This window comes from Lontra canadensis, unplaced genomic scaffold (assembly GCF_010015895.1).
Source record: "Lontra canadensis isolate GAN:19392208 unplaced genomic scaffold, GSC_riverotter_1.0 scaffold125, whole genome shotgun sequence".
NCBI classification, from domain to species: Eukaryota; Metazoa; Chordata; class Mammalia; order Carnivora; family Mustelidae; genus Lontra; species Lontra canadensis.
Window position 1 is genome coordinate 44,637 of NW_022631119.1, and position 16,837 is coordinate 61,473.

General features: G+C 43.8%; 1 protein-coding gene across 3 annotated transcripts in view; it reads right to left on the reverse strand.

Annotated features, from left to right (window-relative positions):
* Positions 1 to 701: 701 nt before the first annotated feature.
* Positions 702 to 16,837, reverse strand: part of CEP89 (centrosomal protein 89) — a 71,653-nt gene continuing 55,517 nt past the window's right edge. For 2 of the 3 annotated variants that reach the window (XM_032841820.1, XM_032841819.1), the window contains exons 15-19: positions 16,412 to 16,579; positions 15,641 to 15,782; positions 11,841 to 11,930; positions 6,796 to 6,965; positions 702 to 874 (exon numbers count right to left, since the gene is read on the reverse strand). In XM_032841820.1, the coding sequence (XP_032697711.1) occupies positions 718 to 874; positions 6,796 to 6,965; positions 11,841 to 11,930; positions 15,641 to 15,782; positions 16,412 to 16,579 (727 nt within the window). In that variant the 3' untranslated portion in view covers positions 702 to 717. The remainder of the gene's footprint in view (positions 875 to 6,795; positions 6,966 to 11,840; positions 11,931 to 15,640; positions 15,783 to 16,411; positions 16,580 to 16,837) is intronic. The other variant, XM_032841821.1, reaches the window with a different exon arrangement.

Sequence of the window (16,837 nt, forward strand, 5' to 3'; positions counted from 1 at the left end):
CTGGCACTGCCACCAGGAAGTGCCAGGGATGGCCCTGAGAAGCTGGGGTCACCCACCTGAGGAGGTGGCAAAGAGAAGCAGAACCCTGGCCTCTGGCATCCTTCTCAGCGGTGGTGCTGGGGCAGGGACCCCCACCCTGGTGCTGTGTGGCCCCAGAAAAGTTGCCTTTCCAGGAGGATAAAGAAGGGCAGGGAGATGGGGCAGAACAGATGTTGTGTAACTTACTGGGGTGTGAGTGCTAGCCCTTGTCTTTTACCACATGCCAGGACAGCACCCAGAGCCAATGACAGTACCAGCACTGGATGCGTTCAGAGACCTCACGCACCCAGCCCGCCGTGTGAGTGCTCAGCCCCACCACCTGTTTGCTCCCACACTCTCCCGGCTGCAGGTCTAGACGCCCAGAGCCAGGCCAGCTCCTTGGGTCCCCTGGCACCCTGAGCAACAGGGCTCACAGAGCCTGGCTCTGTGGCGAGGCAGTAGACAAGGCGAGATATAGCTTTAAGGCAATGCAAAAATATAGGTCAGCACTGTATTAGTCAAATAAAAGCAAAATGTAAAAAAAAGGGGGGGGGATTAAATTTCTGAGACAGTTTATTTCTACCTTGCCCTGGTGAGGAGAAATGCTGTGGCCCTTCTCCTGTGCCTCCCAGTGCTGGGGTAAGGCAGAGCCTCCGGCCAAGGCCCCAGGCACAGCGTGGGCTGTGGCAGGTGGTGGCTTCAGGTCACGGTAGCCGGAGCCACAGCTTCCCAGCGCGCCTCCCTAGTGCCGTCCCAGACACCTGGCCTCTCCAGCACGGCCTGCAGCAGCTCTCGGATTCTTTGGTTTTCCTTGGAGGTAGACTGCCAAACAACCTCAAGCTCGCCTTCCATTTCTCTGAGAGATACACAAAAAAGAGAGATGGTTAAAACAGCACAATGAGAAAAATATATTTTTTTTAAAGATTTTATTTATTTATTTGAAACAGAGAGGGAGAGATCACAAGTATGCAGAGAGGCAGGCATAGAGAGAGAGAGAGAGGAGAAAGCAGGCTCCCTGCTGAGCAGAGAGCCCGACGCGGGCCTCCATCCCAGGACCCTGAGATCATGACCTGAGCCGAAGGCAGAGGCTTTAACCCACTGAGCCACCCAGGCACCCTGAGAAAAATATTTATAGAACCCTTGCAATTCTTAAAGTAGCCAGAACTCAAAGGGAAGAATGCTTGATGTCAGAGAAGAGATCCCATGGTGTCTGAGTTCTGAGGCAGAGACTGTCAGGGCTGAATGAAACGCTGAGGTGTCCTGGAAATAGAAAAAACACTGAGTTTTGCTTTCTCCTTGGTTTTGGACCATTGTTCTCTATAGAATTAACATGTATAAGAATACAACACAGTACCCGCAGCGGCTGACCTACAGCACAATGGCTAGCTGTGGGCACCCACACAGCATGAACCCTGTGAGCCTCTCCCGTGTCCCCTCTACCTGTCCCCACTGTGACCCGGCCAATATCAGGCTCCTCTCAAAACACCCATCCACAGAGCCAAGGAGGGTCCTGGACATAAAGAGTGAGTGTGGAGGTGAGGAGGGGACTGTACAGAGTGAGGCTCATAACCGAGGACACAGAAAAGACTGGCCTAGACAGATCACGTGCCAGGAGTGAGCATTCAGAGGGAACCGAGATGTACGAGTTAAGGAAAGGGTACCAAGGACGCTGTGAGGGGTAGCATGTAGAGTGCTGAGGAAGCGGGGCTGACAAGGTATCCGTGTCCTCACAGGGCCGTGGTCTTCAGGGGAAACAGATCGGGGTACCAGCTGCCACCTCACAGGATGGTGGACCCCAGTGGAGAGTGAGGGGGACAGAAAGACCAGCCTCAGCCTGAGGGTAAGAGCAGGCCTCGTGCAGGAGAGCACGGTGGGGAGGCCGGCTCCTTCATAGATGTAGCTGGATGGTTATGGAAGATGCTAGAAACTGCACTACCAAATGGGGTGAGCAGTGCTATTTAAGGAGAAAGACAATGAGATTCAAGGAGGCCAGTGGCATGCCCACTTGTCCAATGTCACTTCTCTGTGAACTGTTCCTTCTTTCCAAGCCCCCCAGTGCCCACTGAATGTTGGGTGCTATTTGATTACACACTGTTTTAAAAATCTCCAAATTTCTCTTTTCTGGTACAAAACACCTAGATGTTTGATAAATTACAGCAATCACGATACATGTGTGGCCGAACTCAAAATAAGAACAGCAAGTCTCTAAGGGCAGAAAGAAATAAAGACTAAACTGAAAGCACAGAGGGAGGGAACAGAATGTTGTTACTGCTTATTGTTCTGAGGACAAAAGTTCATGCCAGGAACTCACATTTTTGTAGGACGGAGACTAGCTGTTGGGTCCCTGCAAACTGGGTAGGACAGAAAACCCCAAGGCTCGCTCATATCCATGTTATTCCCCGTCTTCCTAGAAACACTCTGAACGAACCACGTGTTCCACAATTGGACAAGTAAGTGGAGACACGTGAAGGGCCCTCAAAGAAAGCAGGGCTCAGTGGAAAAGCTGCCCATCTTCAACAGAAACCTGCTCTGAGAGGCTAAGTGCCTCCTAGGGGTCTGCAGCCACCAGCTTGTTCTCAAATGGATCTGGAGTCTGAATCTACATTGTTCCCCAGGATTGGGCACCCCCAGGACCTGTGTGGAGTGAACAGCCATTTTAGACACGATCAGGGGAAGGGCTCAATGGATGGGTTACATAGTACACTGGACACAACTGAAGAGGGAATTAGCAAACTAATATAGAGCAGAGGAAATCGCTCCGAATGCAGTAGAAAAATACCAGGTATTAACGAGTTATACATTATAAATGCAATAATAGCATTTTAAAATATAATACATAATATATAATAAATGTAATAAAAGCATTTTTAAAAGACTTTTGAAAGTGTATTTTTTTTGAAAAATATTCCTATAGCCCATTTTTTAAAATTAGTAATGAAATTAAAGTGACTCCAGGTTAGAAATATTCTCTTGCACCAAAGAGAAGCAAATGCAAATCTTCTGTAGAGAAAAACATCCTTAATCCAGAACCTCAGGACTCCACAGATTTAATTCAACCATATATGCATTCATAGTTAAAAATTTGTTGTGCGTAGAAAGAAACAAGCCACATAAAGCAAGAGTCAAAAAAAAAAAAATTAAGCTCTCCTAAATTTCCGATATTGAAAAAATAACTACAAATGAAATGTTAAAAGAAACAAAAGATGTATTTAAAAAAAGAAAGACCAAGACTTTATTTTAAAAAGGACTAGCCCGATTTTCAAAAGAACCAAATAGAACTGAAAATGAAATACAATGTTGCTGACTAAAAACAAAACAAAACAAAACAAAACAACTCAGTGGCTAGGTTAAATGGTACACTGAACACAACTGAAGGGAGAATCCGTAAACAGGAATACTGAGCAGAAGAAATTATCAAAGAAAAAGATGGAAAATTTAAAAGATAAGGCATATGGAAGGTCTAACATACATTTAATCTGAGCTCCAGAAGGACATTTAGAAAGAATAAGGGGAAATAATTAATTTTAAGAGATAATGGCTTATTTTAAGAGATGAGAATTTTCTAATGAAAAATCATAATCACAGATATACAGAGTAACTTACACCAAGTAGATAAGTAAAAAGAAGCTTACAGTTAATTACATACCAATGAAACTGCAGAATACAAGAGATGAAGGAAAACTTTATTTAAGATTTTACTTATTTATTATTTTATTTTTATTTTTTAAAAATTTTATTTGACAGTGAGAGAGAGAGACAGCAAGAACAGGAACACGAGCAGGGGGAGTGGGAGAGGGAAAGCAGTCTTTCAGCTGAGCAGGGAGCCCGATGTGGGGCTTGATCCCAGGATCCTGGTGTCATGACCTGAGCCGAAGGCAGACACTTAATGAACTGAACCACCTAGGCACCCCCTTACTTATTTATTTTAAAGAGAGAGCACACAAGTGGTGGGGAGGGACAGAGAGAGGGGGACAGAGAATCTCAAGCAGACTCTGCTCTGAGCACAGAGCCTGGCATGGGGCTCAGACTGACAACCCTGAGACCGTGCCCTGAGCTGAGATCAAGAGTTGGACACAACCGACTGAACCACCCAGGTGCCCCGTGTCAATTATTTTAAAAAATGACAAAAGGCTTGTCAGACACTTGTCTTTTGGCTTGTCAAAAGAGCCTTCTCAAGCAGAGAAGATAGTAGAATATGCTGATAGAAGACTGTCAACGTAAAATTCTGTAGGTGACAAGAATTATCTTACAAGGATGAAGGAAAAATGCAGACATTTCCAGGTAAACAGAAACTAAGAAAGCTCACTCCCAACAGACTCTTACTAAAGAAACTTCTAAACAATGTATTTTAGGAAGAAGGAAACTAATCCGAGAAATAAAGTCTGAGATGTTAGAGGGGATATATTAAAAGATAAACTGAGGAAATAAGAAAATTTTAAGAGTTTATTCGAGCAAAACTCAACTCGAATTGGGCAGCATCCCACCTAGCAAAGAGAAAGGAGCTCTGAGGAACTGTACAAAATGAGAGACTTTTTTAGGCAGAAGGAAGCAGGAATAAGGAAGTTATATTCAGTAAAAGTGGGTTGGTTATTGCAAAGTTACTTTCCTTTAGGGGATGGCAAGGGTCTCCCAGGCATATGACCTAAGTAGCACTGACTACACAATTCTTTTATTTATTTTTTTTTTAAAGATTTTATTTATTTGACAGAGATCACAAGTAGGCAGAGAGGCAGGCAGAGAGAGGAAGGGAAACAGGCTCCCTGCTGAGCAGAGAGCCCGATGTGGGGCTCGATCCCAGGACCCTGGGATCATGACCTGAGCCTAAGGCAGAGGCTTTAACCCACTGAGCCACCCAGGCACCCCGACTACACAATTCTTGACTAACCAGTTTAAGATTCCCTTTCTGGAAGAGCCAACTAATTAAGTCAAGTCTTGGTTTGGTGATGTGTGGGCCCAGCGTATGTGAGACTCATTTGGGGTCTGTTGTCTTGTTTATAATAATCAGTAAGTAAAGAAATTGGTACCTGTGGGTAAATCAAAATAAAGAATTATATAGAAACTAGTAACATTTAATTGGGGGCGGCTAAAGATGATATAAAATAGATCTTTGGTCTTCACTTTTATCTACAGAATGATACTAGATGACATCATATAAACTGAGGGGGGAAAGAATTAGATAAGAGCATTAGATATTGCACTGGGGGGAAGAAATGTAGACATGTCTAAATTTAAGTAAGATTTTTTTTTTTTTTAAGCCCAACGTAGGGCTTGAACTCACAACCCTGAGATCGAAATCTGAGCTGAAATCAAGAGTTGGTCACTTAACCAACTGAGCCACCCAGGCACCCCTAAATTAAGATTTTTAATGTTAAATATCCATGGTAAAATTTTAAGGGTAGCCACTGAAAGTACAGAAATAGAATGCATAACTTTCAATGATCTAAGGACAGACAGTGGAATAAGGGGAAAAAGTGAAAAACAAAATGTCATTTTATTACTGCGATTCTAAACCAACTATCTAGCAAGAGATCTGGTATTGGCTCAACTTTTCACAAAACAGCTGTGTATGGCGGTAAGAACTTCTGTGACTCCAGAAGCCCTGATAGGCATGGCAGGTAAGAGTTCATCCTGCCTTGCATTTATGAAGCGTCTGGCTGGTGGAAAACAGCTATCTGCATTCTGCATGACATCAAACACCCGGACCGTCCTACAACCCGAAGAAATCCCACGCATGCATTATTATTCTTCTGCGCCCACCAGTTCATGTTCCAGTCTGGCAAAGACAGCATGGCCAGTGTGAAAATGTAGAGTTAAGCACAAAGGACCAGCAAGTTCACCTTCACGGAGCACACAACATTCCCCACTGTTTTTCATACATTGGCAACACTTCCTCTAGCCCATGTTTAAAGGGTCCACATTTAAAAGGTAAAGGGTAACTGATTTAGTACCTTGCATGCACAGAGAACATCATGTGGCCATCATCTCATGATCATGATCTTACAAGAAGGGAATGATCAGAGATTTTAAAATCTTCAGAAATGAAAAAAAAAAGAAAAATCAGAAATAAGACACTTGATAAAAAATTTTAAAAATCCCAAGAAAAACAAAAGCATCAAAGAGAGGAGAAAAGAGGGAAGGACAATTAGAGGCCTGGACTGATTTAAGAAGTCCAATATTCAAACAATGGGGAGCTCTCCAGGGGCGATTAGGAAAATGAGGAGCACAGCACGTGTTGTATACCTGAAAGCTGCTGGGAGCCCATTCCCGCCCATAACAAAATGCGAATTAGGCGAGACAAGGGCGGTGTTGACTAGCCTTGTGGTGGCAATCATTTCACAGGATATACATGAAATCAAACCATCACATTATACACCTTAAACTTACACAATCCTGTATGTCAATTGCTGGGGGAAAACATTTTTTTTTTTAAGATTTTATTTATTTATTTGACAGAGAGAGATCACAAGTAGACAGGCAGGCAGAGAAAGAGAGAGGGAAGCAGGCTCCCTGCCGAGTAGAGAGCCCAATGCGGGACTCGATCCCAGGACCCTGAGATCATGACCCGAGCCGAAGGCAGCGGCTTAACCCACTGAGCCACCCAGGAGCCCAGGGGAAAACATTTAAAGAGAAAATGAGCAAATAAGAATCAAGACCAATATTACATTCAGATAAAACTTAAATGTAAAAGATAAACAGAACGGGTCCAGGGGGATTTACTAGAAAATTCTGGCCAACATCCGCAACCAGACCTCCTTTGTGGGGCTGGGGAGGCCCTACCGTTTCTGCTGCAGGGCCTGGTCCAGGATATCCTGCTTGTCCTGCAGCATCTGATGCAGGCGCCTCATCTCTTGCTGGTACTGAGCTGTCCTGCTGGTGAAGTCTTCCTGCTGCTCCGTCAGGCGGTGACTGATGTCATCTACTTTCAGTGCCGCCTGCTTCTTATAGCCCTGGGAGAGGGAGGAGGCCCCGTGTGAGTGAGGGGATGCTGCCTGTTGCCCAGGGGTGGCTTCCCGGATGTGTACCCTCCCCCACCCTCCCTGTCTGGGCTATCAGAGCCCACTGAGATGATGAGTAAACCTTGCATAAGTCTGATCTGGGAGGGCAAGTCTGGCTCATAAAATCATAAAAGTCACAGAGAGTAAAAACAAAATACCAAGTATATGGAAACCAAATTTCTCATTTTTATCAGACCTAGTTTTTTATATGCTACAACTCAAAACAGACCAAGCTGGCGGGGTCTGTCACACTCTATTGGTAAACAGTTGACAGAGATAAAAGCCTGATTCATTTATTTTCCTTCTCCATTTTTTTTCTGGGTAGTATTTAAGGTACGACTTCCTTCTGAGCATTTCTAAAAGTGGGGTTACAGAGATTCTAATTTGTACTTGACATAGATCCAATTCCATTTAGAAGTCCAGTCTCTCATGGTTTGTCTTCCCATTCAGTTTTCCCTCCCTTCCCCTATGGTCCTCCACACTATTCCTTATTTTCTTTTTTTTTTTTTTTAAAGATTTTATTTATTTATTTGACAGAGATCACAAGTAGACAGAGAGGCAGGCAGAGAGAGAAAGAGGGAAGCAGGCTCCCTGCTGAGCAGAGAGCCCGATGCGGGACTCGATCCCAGGACCCTGAGATCATGACCTGAGCCGAAGGCAGCGGCTTAACCCACTGAGCCACCCAGGCACCCCTATTCCTTATTTTCTACGTATGAGTGAGACCATATGATGATTGCCTTTCTCTGGCTGACTTATTTCACTTAGCGTAAGCCCCTCCAGTCCCAGCCATGTTGATGCAAAAGTTGGGTATTCATCCTTTCTGATGGCTGAGTAATATTCCATTGTATATATGGACCATATCTTCTTTATCCATTCGTCTGTTGAAGGGCATCTCGGCTCCTTCCACAGTTTGGCTATTGTGGACATTGCTGCTATGAACACTGGGGTGCATGTGCCCCTTTTCACTACATCTGTATCTTTGGGGTAAAAGCCAGTAGTGCAATTGCAGGGTCATAGGATAGCTCTATTTTTAATGTCTTGAGGAACCTCCATACTGTTTTCCAGAGTGGCTGTACCAGCTTGCATTCCCACCAACAGTGTAAGAGGGTTCTCCTTTCTCCATATCCTTGCCAATATTTGTTGTTTCTTGTCTTAATTTTTGCCATTCTAACTAGTGTATCAATTCTATTTAGAAACTGACAGTTTATACATTCCCTCCGATCCAACAACTGGTTTACTTCATGGTTTTTACATTTCCAGCTAAAAGAGTATTTTTTTGCTTTCTGATTGTTTATTAATTTCTGGATTTTAGCTTTTATTTTTATTTTTATTTATTTATTTATTTTTTATTTGACAGAGATCACAGGTAGGCAGAGAGAGAGAGGAAGGAAAGCAGGCTCCCCGCTGAACAGAGAGCCCGATGCGGGGCTCGATCCCAGGACCCTGGGATCATGACCCGAGCCGAAAGCAGAGGCTTTAACCCACTGAGCCACCCAGGGGCCCCTGGATTTTAGCTTTTTGATCAACAAATGTGCCTTATGTCTACTCTAGAGGTTACTTTTTGAGCCAATCTACAGTCAGTCAGTTATACACAAACACACACAGACCAATAAACCTTACAGATTTTGTTAAATCTTCCATATCCTTAGTTACTTTTGTTTCATCTCTTGATCTGTCTTGGACCAAGAGAAGATTAAAGCTCCTATTATTTAAAAAAAAATTTTTTTTAAGATTTTATTTGACAGAGATCACAAGTAGGTAGAGAGGCAGGCAGAGAGAGAGCGGAAAGCAGGCTCCCTGCTGAGCAGAGAGCCAGATGTGGGGATGTGGGGCTCCATCCCAGGACTCTGGAATCATGGCCCGAGCAAAAGGCAGAGGCTTTAACCCACTGAGCCACCCAGGCAACCCTAAAGCTCCGATTATTACTATGCTTCCATTTCCCTATTTTGCTGTGTTACACAGATTTTCTGTTTATTTAGTGCATAAATATTCACAGCTACTATACGCCATTAATTGCAGTTTTTAGCATTTCTTTAGTGTGTTTCATTTAGGCCTTTTGGCCTGAACTCTATCTCAGCACATGTAAAGAATGCAACTTTGCTTTCTTTCTTTCTGTTTGCATACATCTGGATTATCTTTACTCATCCTTTTACTCTTCAGCTTTCGGATGCACTTGGTTTCAGACTGTCCCTGGGCTCCAGCATGGAATATCATTTGCTTCATTATCAATCGGTTTTCTTTTCATGGGTGAATTAGCTCATTTGTATTTGTTGGGCCTCAATTTTGTTATTTTATCTACCTACATTTTCAAAGACTTGAATATAGTCCGTTTTCTCTGTTCTTTTCGCTGTTGTAATTCTATTTGGGAACGGATCTCTCTCTATTCTTGCGGTGACTTTTATTCTCATGCCTTTACATTACATGTCCTTAGTCCTTTCATTTAGCAAAAGTAACATAATGTTAGCTCACAACCTTTTCTTGCCCTACTTAAATATGTTTAAGCTCCTCCTACTGATTTTTCAGCTTGAAATGATATCCTTTGAACTCTGAGTTATGACTATAATGCAATCAGCTAGTTCTACTTTCTACTTCGCTACCTCCTTGACCTATCAGTTTTCCCTTGGTTGTATTAATTCAACATTGTCAAAAAACATTTGCATTTTACTCCATCAGCCTTATCCCTGCTTCACTGAAGTCATAGCTCCCAGTTAAATTTATCCTTTGCTCACTACTCTTCTGGAACTTGCCCAGTTGTTTCTTGATTGGCTGAACTCAAGTTGATTAATCTTCAGGTGAGATGTACAGGAAAACTGTGCCTGGAGTTCTTACATGGTCAAAACTGCTGGAAGAGTAGCTTGGTTGGATGGAAACATACTTGGCTCATACTCTGTCTCCTCGAATATTTATAAAAGGCATTGCACTGCTCTCTGGTATTCAGTATTGCTGTGGAGAAGTGTGAGGCCAACACAGTTTTCTTTTTCTTATGTTTTGGCCTTTTGCCTGGGTGTCCAAGGTTTTCTTTTTTTTTTTTTTTTTTTAAAGATTTTACTTATTTATTTGAGAAAGAGAGAGAAAGCTGGGGGAGCAGAGGAGGAGGGACAAGCAACTCTGCACTAAGCGAGAAGCCTGATGCGGGGCTTGATCCCACGATGCCAGGATCACAACCTGAGCTGAAACCAAGAGCTGGACGCTTACAATGACCAAGCCACCCGGGCACCCCTGTCTAGATATGGATTTTTCTTTATCCTACCTAGTTAGACTAGGTTAGTAACAACTAGTTAGTAACAACTAAGTGTACTTGAAGATTAAACTTACCATATGCTCACTGACTTCAAAACTGCGTCAGAAATAAAATTCCCAGAAAACTATGATTTCTGCTAGGAATCTCAGATGACATTTTAGAAGTCAACACAACTCCCAAAGCTATCTGGTTAAATTAAGTCATTCCTACCACCCGATGCCACAGGATCAATTGCCCTGAGTTCTGGGTAGAGGACAAATGTAGCATTTTCAACTTTCCTTTTAGCAAAGCAACTCTTTCTTCAAATAGCATCATGCCTAAAAGCCCACATGTGGGAACAGGAGTGGAGCTGCTCTGGCCCATAGAAGGAATGAGTTCCCTGATGTGTGGTGGGAACACTCCTCACCTCAAAGGCCACTGCCCATTATCAAAGAGAACAGTGATGTGCTGGAGGGTAGGTTAGTCTCTGAATTTTGTTAGATGGAAGTGATCTTCCCTGGGGACAGCCCAGACCCAGGCAGAATCCAGAACAGGGTAAGGGTATCTAAGGGATGTTGTATGTGTCAGATCCTACTGGAAACCAGAAAGGCCCTCAGGGAGCAACTCTGTACCACTTGAAAATCATGAAGAACAGGCTGTGTGGCTTCCAAAACCTTGATGTTCATGTTATTTAATATTCATTAAACACCAAGAAAAAAAGTCTGTTCTTTGCATTAGGGCTGAGCAAAGTTAATAACTTTTAAAGTTATTTTAAAGTTATTTTAACTTTTAAAGTTAAAGAAGTTAATAAGTTTTAAAAAATAAATAATTTAGGACTTATGTTCCCTAGAACAAAACAAAGTCATAACATATTTACATACATATGTATATACACCTGGCTGTACACAGAGCCAGCCAATGTTTTGTCTTAGTTAATTTCCCAACATAGTAAATGTCATCAATCTATTTCTTCATGTGTCAGGCCTTTTTCTTCATTATCCGACAGAGGTCCAAATCTCATTCCCCACGCCAGAGCTAAATGCCCTCACAGACCTTCTCCTTCCCACCCAGGTCTCTAGCCTGCCCGCACCCCTGCTCTTACTCCAGAGAAGTCAGTCTGGGTGGGAAGGCAGTGGAGGCAGAGGTGGAGGCCGGCAGTCAGAACATAGCTGGTGGGGACGTAAGAGCTCAGGTGAGGGAGGCTGCCTAGGGGAGGAGAGCTAGTACCCCGACAATAGTTTTCTTGGGCAGAGAAACTGGAGGGTGCAATTAGGGTTAAGCTACAGAGAAGAGGGTCAACCTTGCTCCCATCTGAACCGACAAATCCTGGGCTTGAGCGTAAAGCCTGCACATTAACGTCAGGATAGAGCCTGGAGATTTTTCCATAGCATTTTTCTTCTTTTAAACAGCGGCATGGTATCTTATTGTACAGATAAGCCAGTCTATTAATGAGTGGACTGGTCTATATGCAATACTGTTTGACCCTGTGCATGATAAGCGTGATACATACATGCGACATGACTCATTTTTTTAAACATGTAAGTCTGACCCCAGGGAGCTGCTGTTTCCGTTTGAAAATGGCACCTTTGAGGCTAATGGCCACTTACCTTGACTTTTTCTTCTAACCTTCCCAAGCGAATATTGCCTTCTATGATTTTGTTGAGAACGCCATGCTTCTCACTTTGTAAACATTTAGCCTAAGGAGAAAAATGAAAAGAAAAAGAATGGGCTCTTCTTAGTTTAACAGAGAAGTTAAAACAATAATTTTTCTGCAAAGATCATTTTCCTCACAAGTAATCTCTATTCTGCCACTTGTCCCGGCCCACCACCCCGCCTGCCCCCCACTCCCTGTGTGAGAGATGTGGACAGAACTTGGGCCAATAGCTGAGGTGGGGCAAGAACCCAGAGGAGCAGGTTGGGGGCCCCACCTGGGAACCAAGAGAAGACTGAGCCCCCCAGAACAAGGGGGATGTGCTGTAAGGGCTTCCAGCACACTTCTCTGTGCTTGTGGAATACAGCATTCCTTCAATCGTATCCAAGGAATAAGTGCCAAGATGCAAATAAACTTTTAGCTTGACTACCTGAATAATTACAAAATTAAGGATAACGTGAATACACAACGCCATTCACCAAGCCAAATGTGATGGCACCACAGCCAAGAGGAATGTCCCTTGAAGCTGAATGATTTAGATGAATATCAGATGGGACATGAATTGCTACACACTGTAAATTATTTCAAATGCTAAAATTAAAAAAGCAAAAGTGAGCATTCCTTCTAAGGCAGGCCAGGATGACAATTTGATTTCATTTGATTTCCTTCAGAAAGGAAAAAATAAGACACAGAAAGTTAAATAACTTGCCGTAAGTCACATGGAAAACCCATCCTAAAGGTGGGATTAGAAATTAAGATGGCACTTTCAGGATGCCTGGATGGCTCAGTCGGTTAAGCATCTGCCTTCGGCTCAGGTCATAATCCCATGGTCCTGGGATAGAGTCCTGCATTGGGCTCCTTGCTCAGCTGGAAGCCTGCTTCTCCCTCTGCCTGCCGCTCCCCCAGCTTGTGCTCTCTCTCTCTCTGACAAATAAATACATAAAATCTTAAAAAAAAAAAAAAAAAAAAAGACAGAGAGAAAGAAAGAAGTAGTAATTAAGATGCCACTTTCAATAAATTAAGGTCTAGGAGACCATGACAGGGTAAGTAAGGTTGGGATGCTTGACCCACAGTCCCATGCAGGGCAGAGGCAGCCAGTACCACCCCGGGACCCCAAGTAGAGGGGCTGACCTTGGGGCTCCAGGGTGCAAGGAGTTTGCAGGGGCAAGGGGACAGCAGTGTCTGTAAATACACAGAAGTCCCTTGTGGTGGGCGGAGATAGGGTGGGATGAAAGCAACTCCCCCAAATCTGAGGGGCTTAAAGGGTTCTAAACCTAAGCCTTGCTTTCAGGCCATAATAATGAAGGTCAAGCAGGAAGAGAGAACACAGTTCATTAACAGATTGTTGGCTTAATTTCTAAATATTCGCACAAACAGTATATGGCTCCCATTTATATTCCCATCCTGGGCCCACAGATATGAGGGGTGGGCCTAAGAGAGACCGTGTGAGGGCTGGGGAGGATCTCAACTTCATCATGGAAACTTGGGAGATCACTGGCCCACATGGGAGGTCAATTCTCCAGCAAGCTTCTTTTTTGCACTCTTGCCATTCCAGGGAGATAAGCCCAGGAGGCACAGCAGAAAAGGAAAAGGGCGCTCAGCACTGCTACAGAAAATGCCCGAGTCCAGCACGGGTCAGGGTGGTGATATTTCAGGAGGGGGGCTGCTACGGTAGGGGGAGTGTGTGCTTCAGCTCCTAGCATGCTGTGTCTGAATTACACTGCTTCTAAAAGACCCAGAAAGGGGGCACCTGGGTGGTTAAATGGGTTAAGCCTCTGCCTTCAGCTCAGGTCATGGTCTCAGGGTCCTGGGATCAAGCCCTGCATCAGGCTCTCTGCTCAGTGGGGAGCCTGCTTCCCCCCTCTCTCTCTGCCTGCCTCTCTGCCTGCTTGTGAGATCTCTCTGTGTCAAATAAATAAATAAATGAAAACTTTTTAAAAAAATAAATAAAAGACCCTGAAAGGACTCAGAGATCACCATTAACATGTAACCACACTCCTAGCAAAAACTATTATAATTTAAAAAGAAATTTTTTTTTTTGGTGACCTTGCAAGTACAGAATGGTACCTCAAGAGTGGCTTAATTAGCATCTTTTATTACAAGTGAGGATCACATTTTCCCCCAAGAGCTGTGTGCTATTTATATTTCCTCTTATATAAACAATAGCTAAAAGCCTGCATCCACTTCCCTATGGAGGAGCTGATGTCTTCCTAGCAGACGTGAATAAGCCCGCGCCATGCCCTACCAGACTCCCCAGACCATTCACTTGCAGGAGGGGCTGAGTGATTCCAAGCCAATTTCCAACTGCCTCAGGAAGTCCTCTGGTCTCCTCTGTCATGACACCCACTCAACTATTGCTTCTAATGCTAGGATACCAGAGATCCTCAACATTGCTTAAACAAACGTTTAAATGTATGTAAGCAACATGTGCTCAAAGTTGAAAAATCATCAAGTGCAAGTAAGCAAGATTTCTTTTTCTTTGCCTGTCATTTCACCATTTGGAGATACCGTTGGGTAAGTCCTAGTCTGTAGTAAATTCTATCGGGCTTTTTCACTGTGTCTAGCTTGGCAGTGTCGGTCTTCTTTCACTGCATGGCCCTATGGCTGACACCTTTTTTTTTTTTTTTTTTAAGATTTTATTTATTTATTTGACAGACAGAGATCACAAGTAGGCAGAGAAGCAGGCAGAGAGAGAGGAGGAAGCAGGCTCCCTGCTGAGCAGAGAGCCTGATTCGGGGCTCGATCCCAGGACCCTGGGATCATGACCTGAGCTGAAGGCAGAGGCTTAACCCACTGAGCCACCCAGGCGCCCCAATGGCTGACACCTTTTAAAATCAGTGTGGAAGGGGTGACTAGATGGCTCAGTCGCTTAAGTATTTGCCTTCAGCTCAGGTCATGATCTCAGGATCCTGGGATCCAGCTGCACGTCCTGCTCTCTGCTCAGTGGGGAGTCTGCTTCTCCCTTTGCCCCTCCCCCTGCTCATGCTCTCTCTCTAATAAATGAAATCATAAAAAAGAGAGAAATTTTGAGAATTAAACTGTTTAAAAAAATAAAATCTGGAAATTTCAAACATCATGGTGGTGGCATCGCTCCTGCCAGCCGGGCAGAGCTCCGTCATCTAGGACCAGCAATCATCCCCTCAGTTCCGTCCTTGGGACTAGAGCAGCCAGAAGCAACTTGGGGTGAACTCTACTTAACATGCCTATGGTTCTGTTTCACCTTCACCCAGGGAATACATTAAGTCAGCTTTGGGGAGAGAACACGGAGACGCGTGTGTAATGAACACCTGGTGGCTCCTGCTCTAGTTGGTTAAATGGACTAATTCCATCAGTTCACCTCTGAAAATACCATTTACCATTATTTAAAAGTCTGGGTTATTCACCTTTTGAAAATGTTTTTCCCCCATGGTTGAAAGCTAAATTTTGGAGAATCTGAAAATGTGCAGTTAAAATTTAAAAAGACGAAGGCTTTTGTGGATAATTTTGTATTGAAAATGCTTTTTTAAAAAAATATTTGAGGGAGAAAGGGGGAGAGAAAGTGGGTGGAGGGGAGGAGAGAGTGCATCTCAGGCAGACTCCCTACTGAGCGTGGAGCCTGACACGGGGCTCGATCCCAGGACCCTGAGATCAAGACCTGAGCTGAAATCCAGTCAGGTGTTCAACTGACTGAACCACCCAGGCACCCCAAGAAAACGCTCTTAAAATCACATTTGCATGTTGACTTTCAGTGTACTTGAAGGAAGTGAGGGAGCTTACCAAATACATAAGATTGTCGCGTTCCTGGGTTACGTTCTCTGCCAGGCCGACAAGATTTGCCAGGTACTGGTGAGCAGACATTTCATTCTCCATGGCTTTTTCCACCTGCTTTTTGAGGACATCAATTTTCTTTTGAGACCTCCTAGAGAGTTCCCCCAAATGGTGGAATAAAAAACTCATTAGCCTGAATGGCTAGGACATAGTGAATATCTGCACTGTAAAAACAGCAAGTATGTTAGCATTTAAATGTATTCTTCAGCAGCTTAATTCTATTAAGTTTCAGGTTGAAAAGAGGTTAGGGAGTTTAATTTTAAGTGAAGCACAGTTATTGACTCCAAATCAAGTCAACAGGTATCACAAAACACTTAACACTGTCAATGGGCTACTTTGTATGTATTATTCCATTCATTTTTTTGGATCATGTTCTAAAAGATGCTTTTGAAAATGGAATCCAGTGACCCAAAGCTGACTTTTGAGAAATGTGTAGGAAAGAACTTCTACGACTTTCAGAGTCTTAGGGTCATCATTAGGACCATCAACTATAATCGATCAAGAGACCTGAGAAATGTTGGCTGACACTGGCCAACAGAACAGCCTTTACTATAGTTTCCTTTTGATACCCAGTAATCTCAATGATCCTTTTCCACTTTATAGCCAATATTAGAAAAAGACAAAGAAAATAAAAGAGAATATTTAATTTTCTCTTTTTAATACTAAAAAACAAATACACACAACAAAACAAACCCGCTTAAGAAAAAAATAGATAAAAACCTATTTATTTTCTGTGCCCTGTCGAGTTCTTCTCCCAGTGCTTGGTTTCTCGCAACCAGACTGTTCTTCTCTAAGAGCAGGCTCTGTTTCTGCGCTTGCAGCAGCGCCAACTTTCCCACCAACTCTTCCATCTCGGCACCTTCTTTCTCCTCTTCCTTCTCCAACTGGCTGGGGGACAAAAACATCACAGGCGTGGACCTGGCACACTGAAGCTAACAGGAGGCAGCCACTGCCAGGCAAGTGAGGGGCAGCCCAGCCCGCCAGCCCATGGGGGTCCGGGGAAGGCCCCCATGCAAACGCTGCCCATCCCCTCCCGGAGGGCCCGGGATGGAACTGCTAGGGGCTGGCCACACGGTTTTTTGATGGTGATGATCTAATGCTTTTCCTGCCAATAACTGTTGCTTATGCCTTTGTACAGATACACTT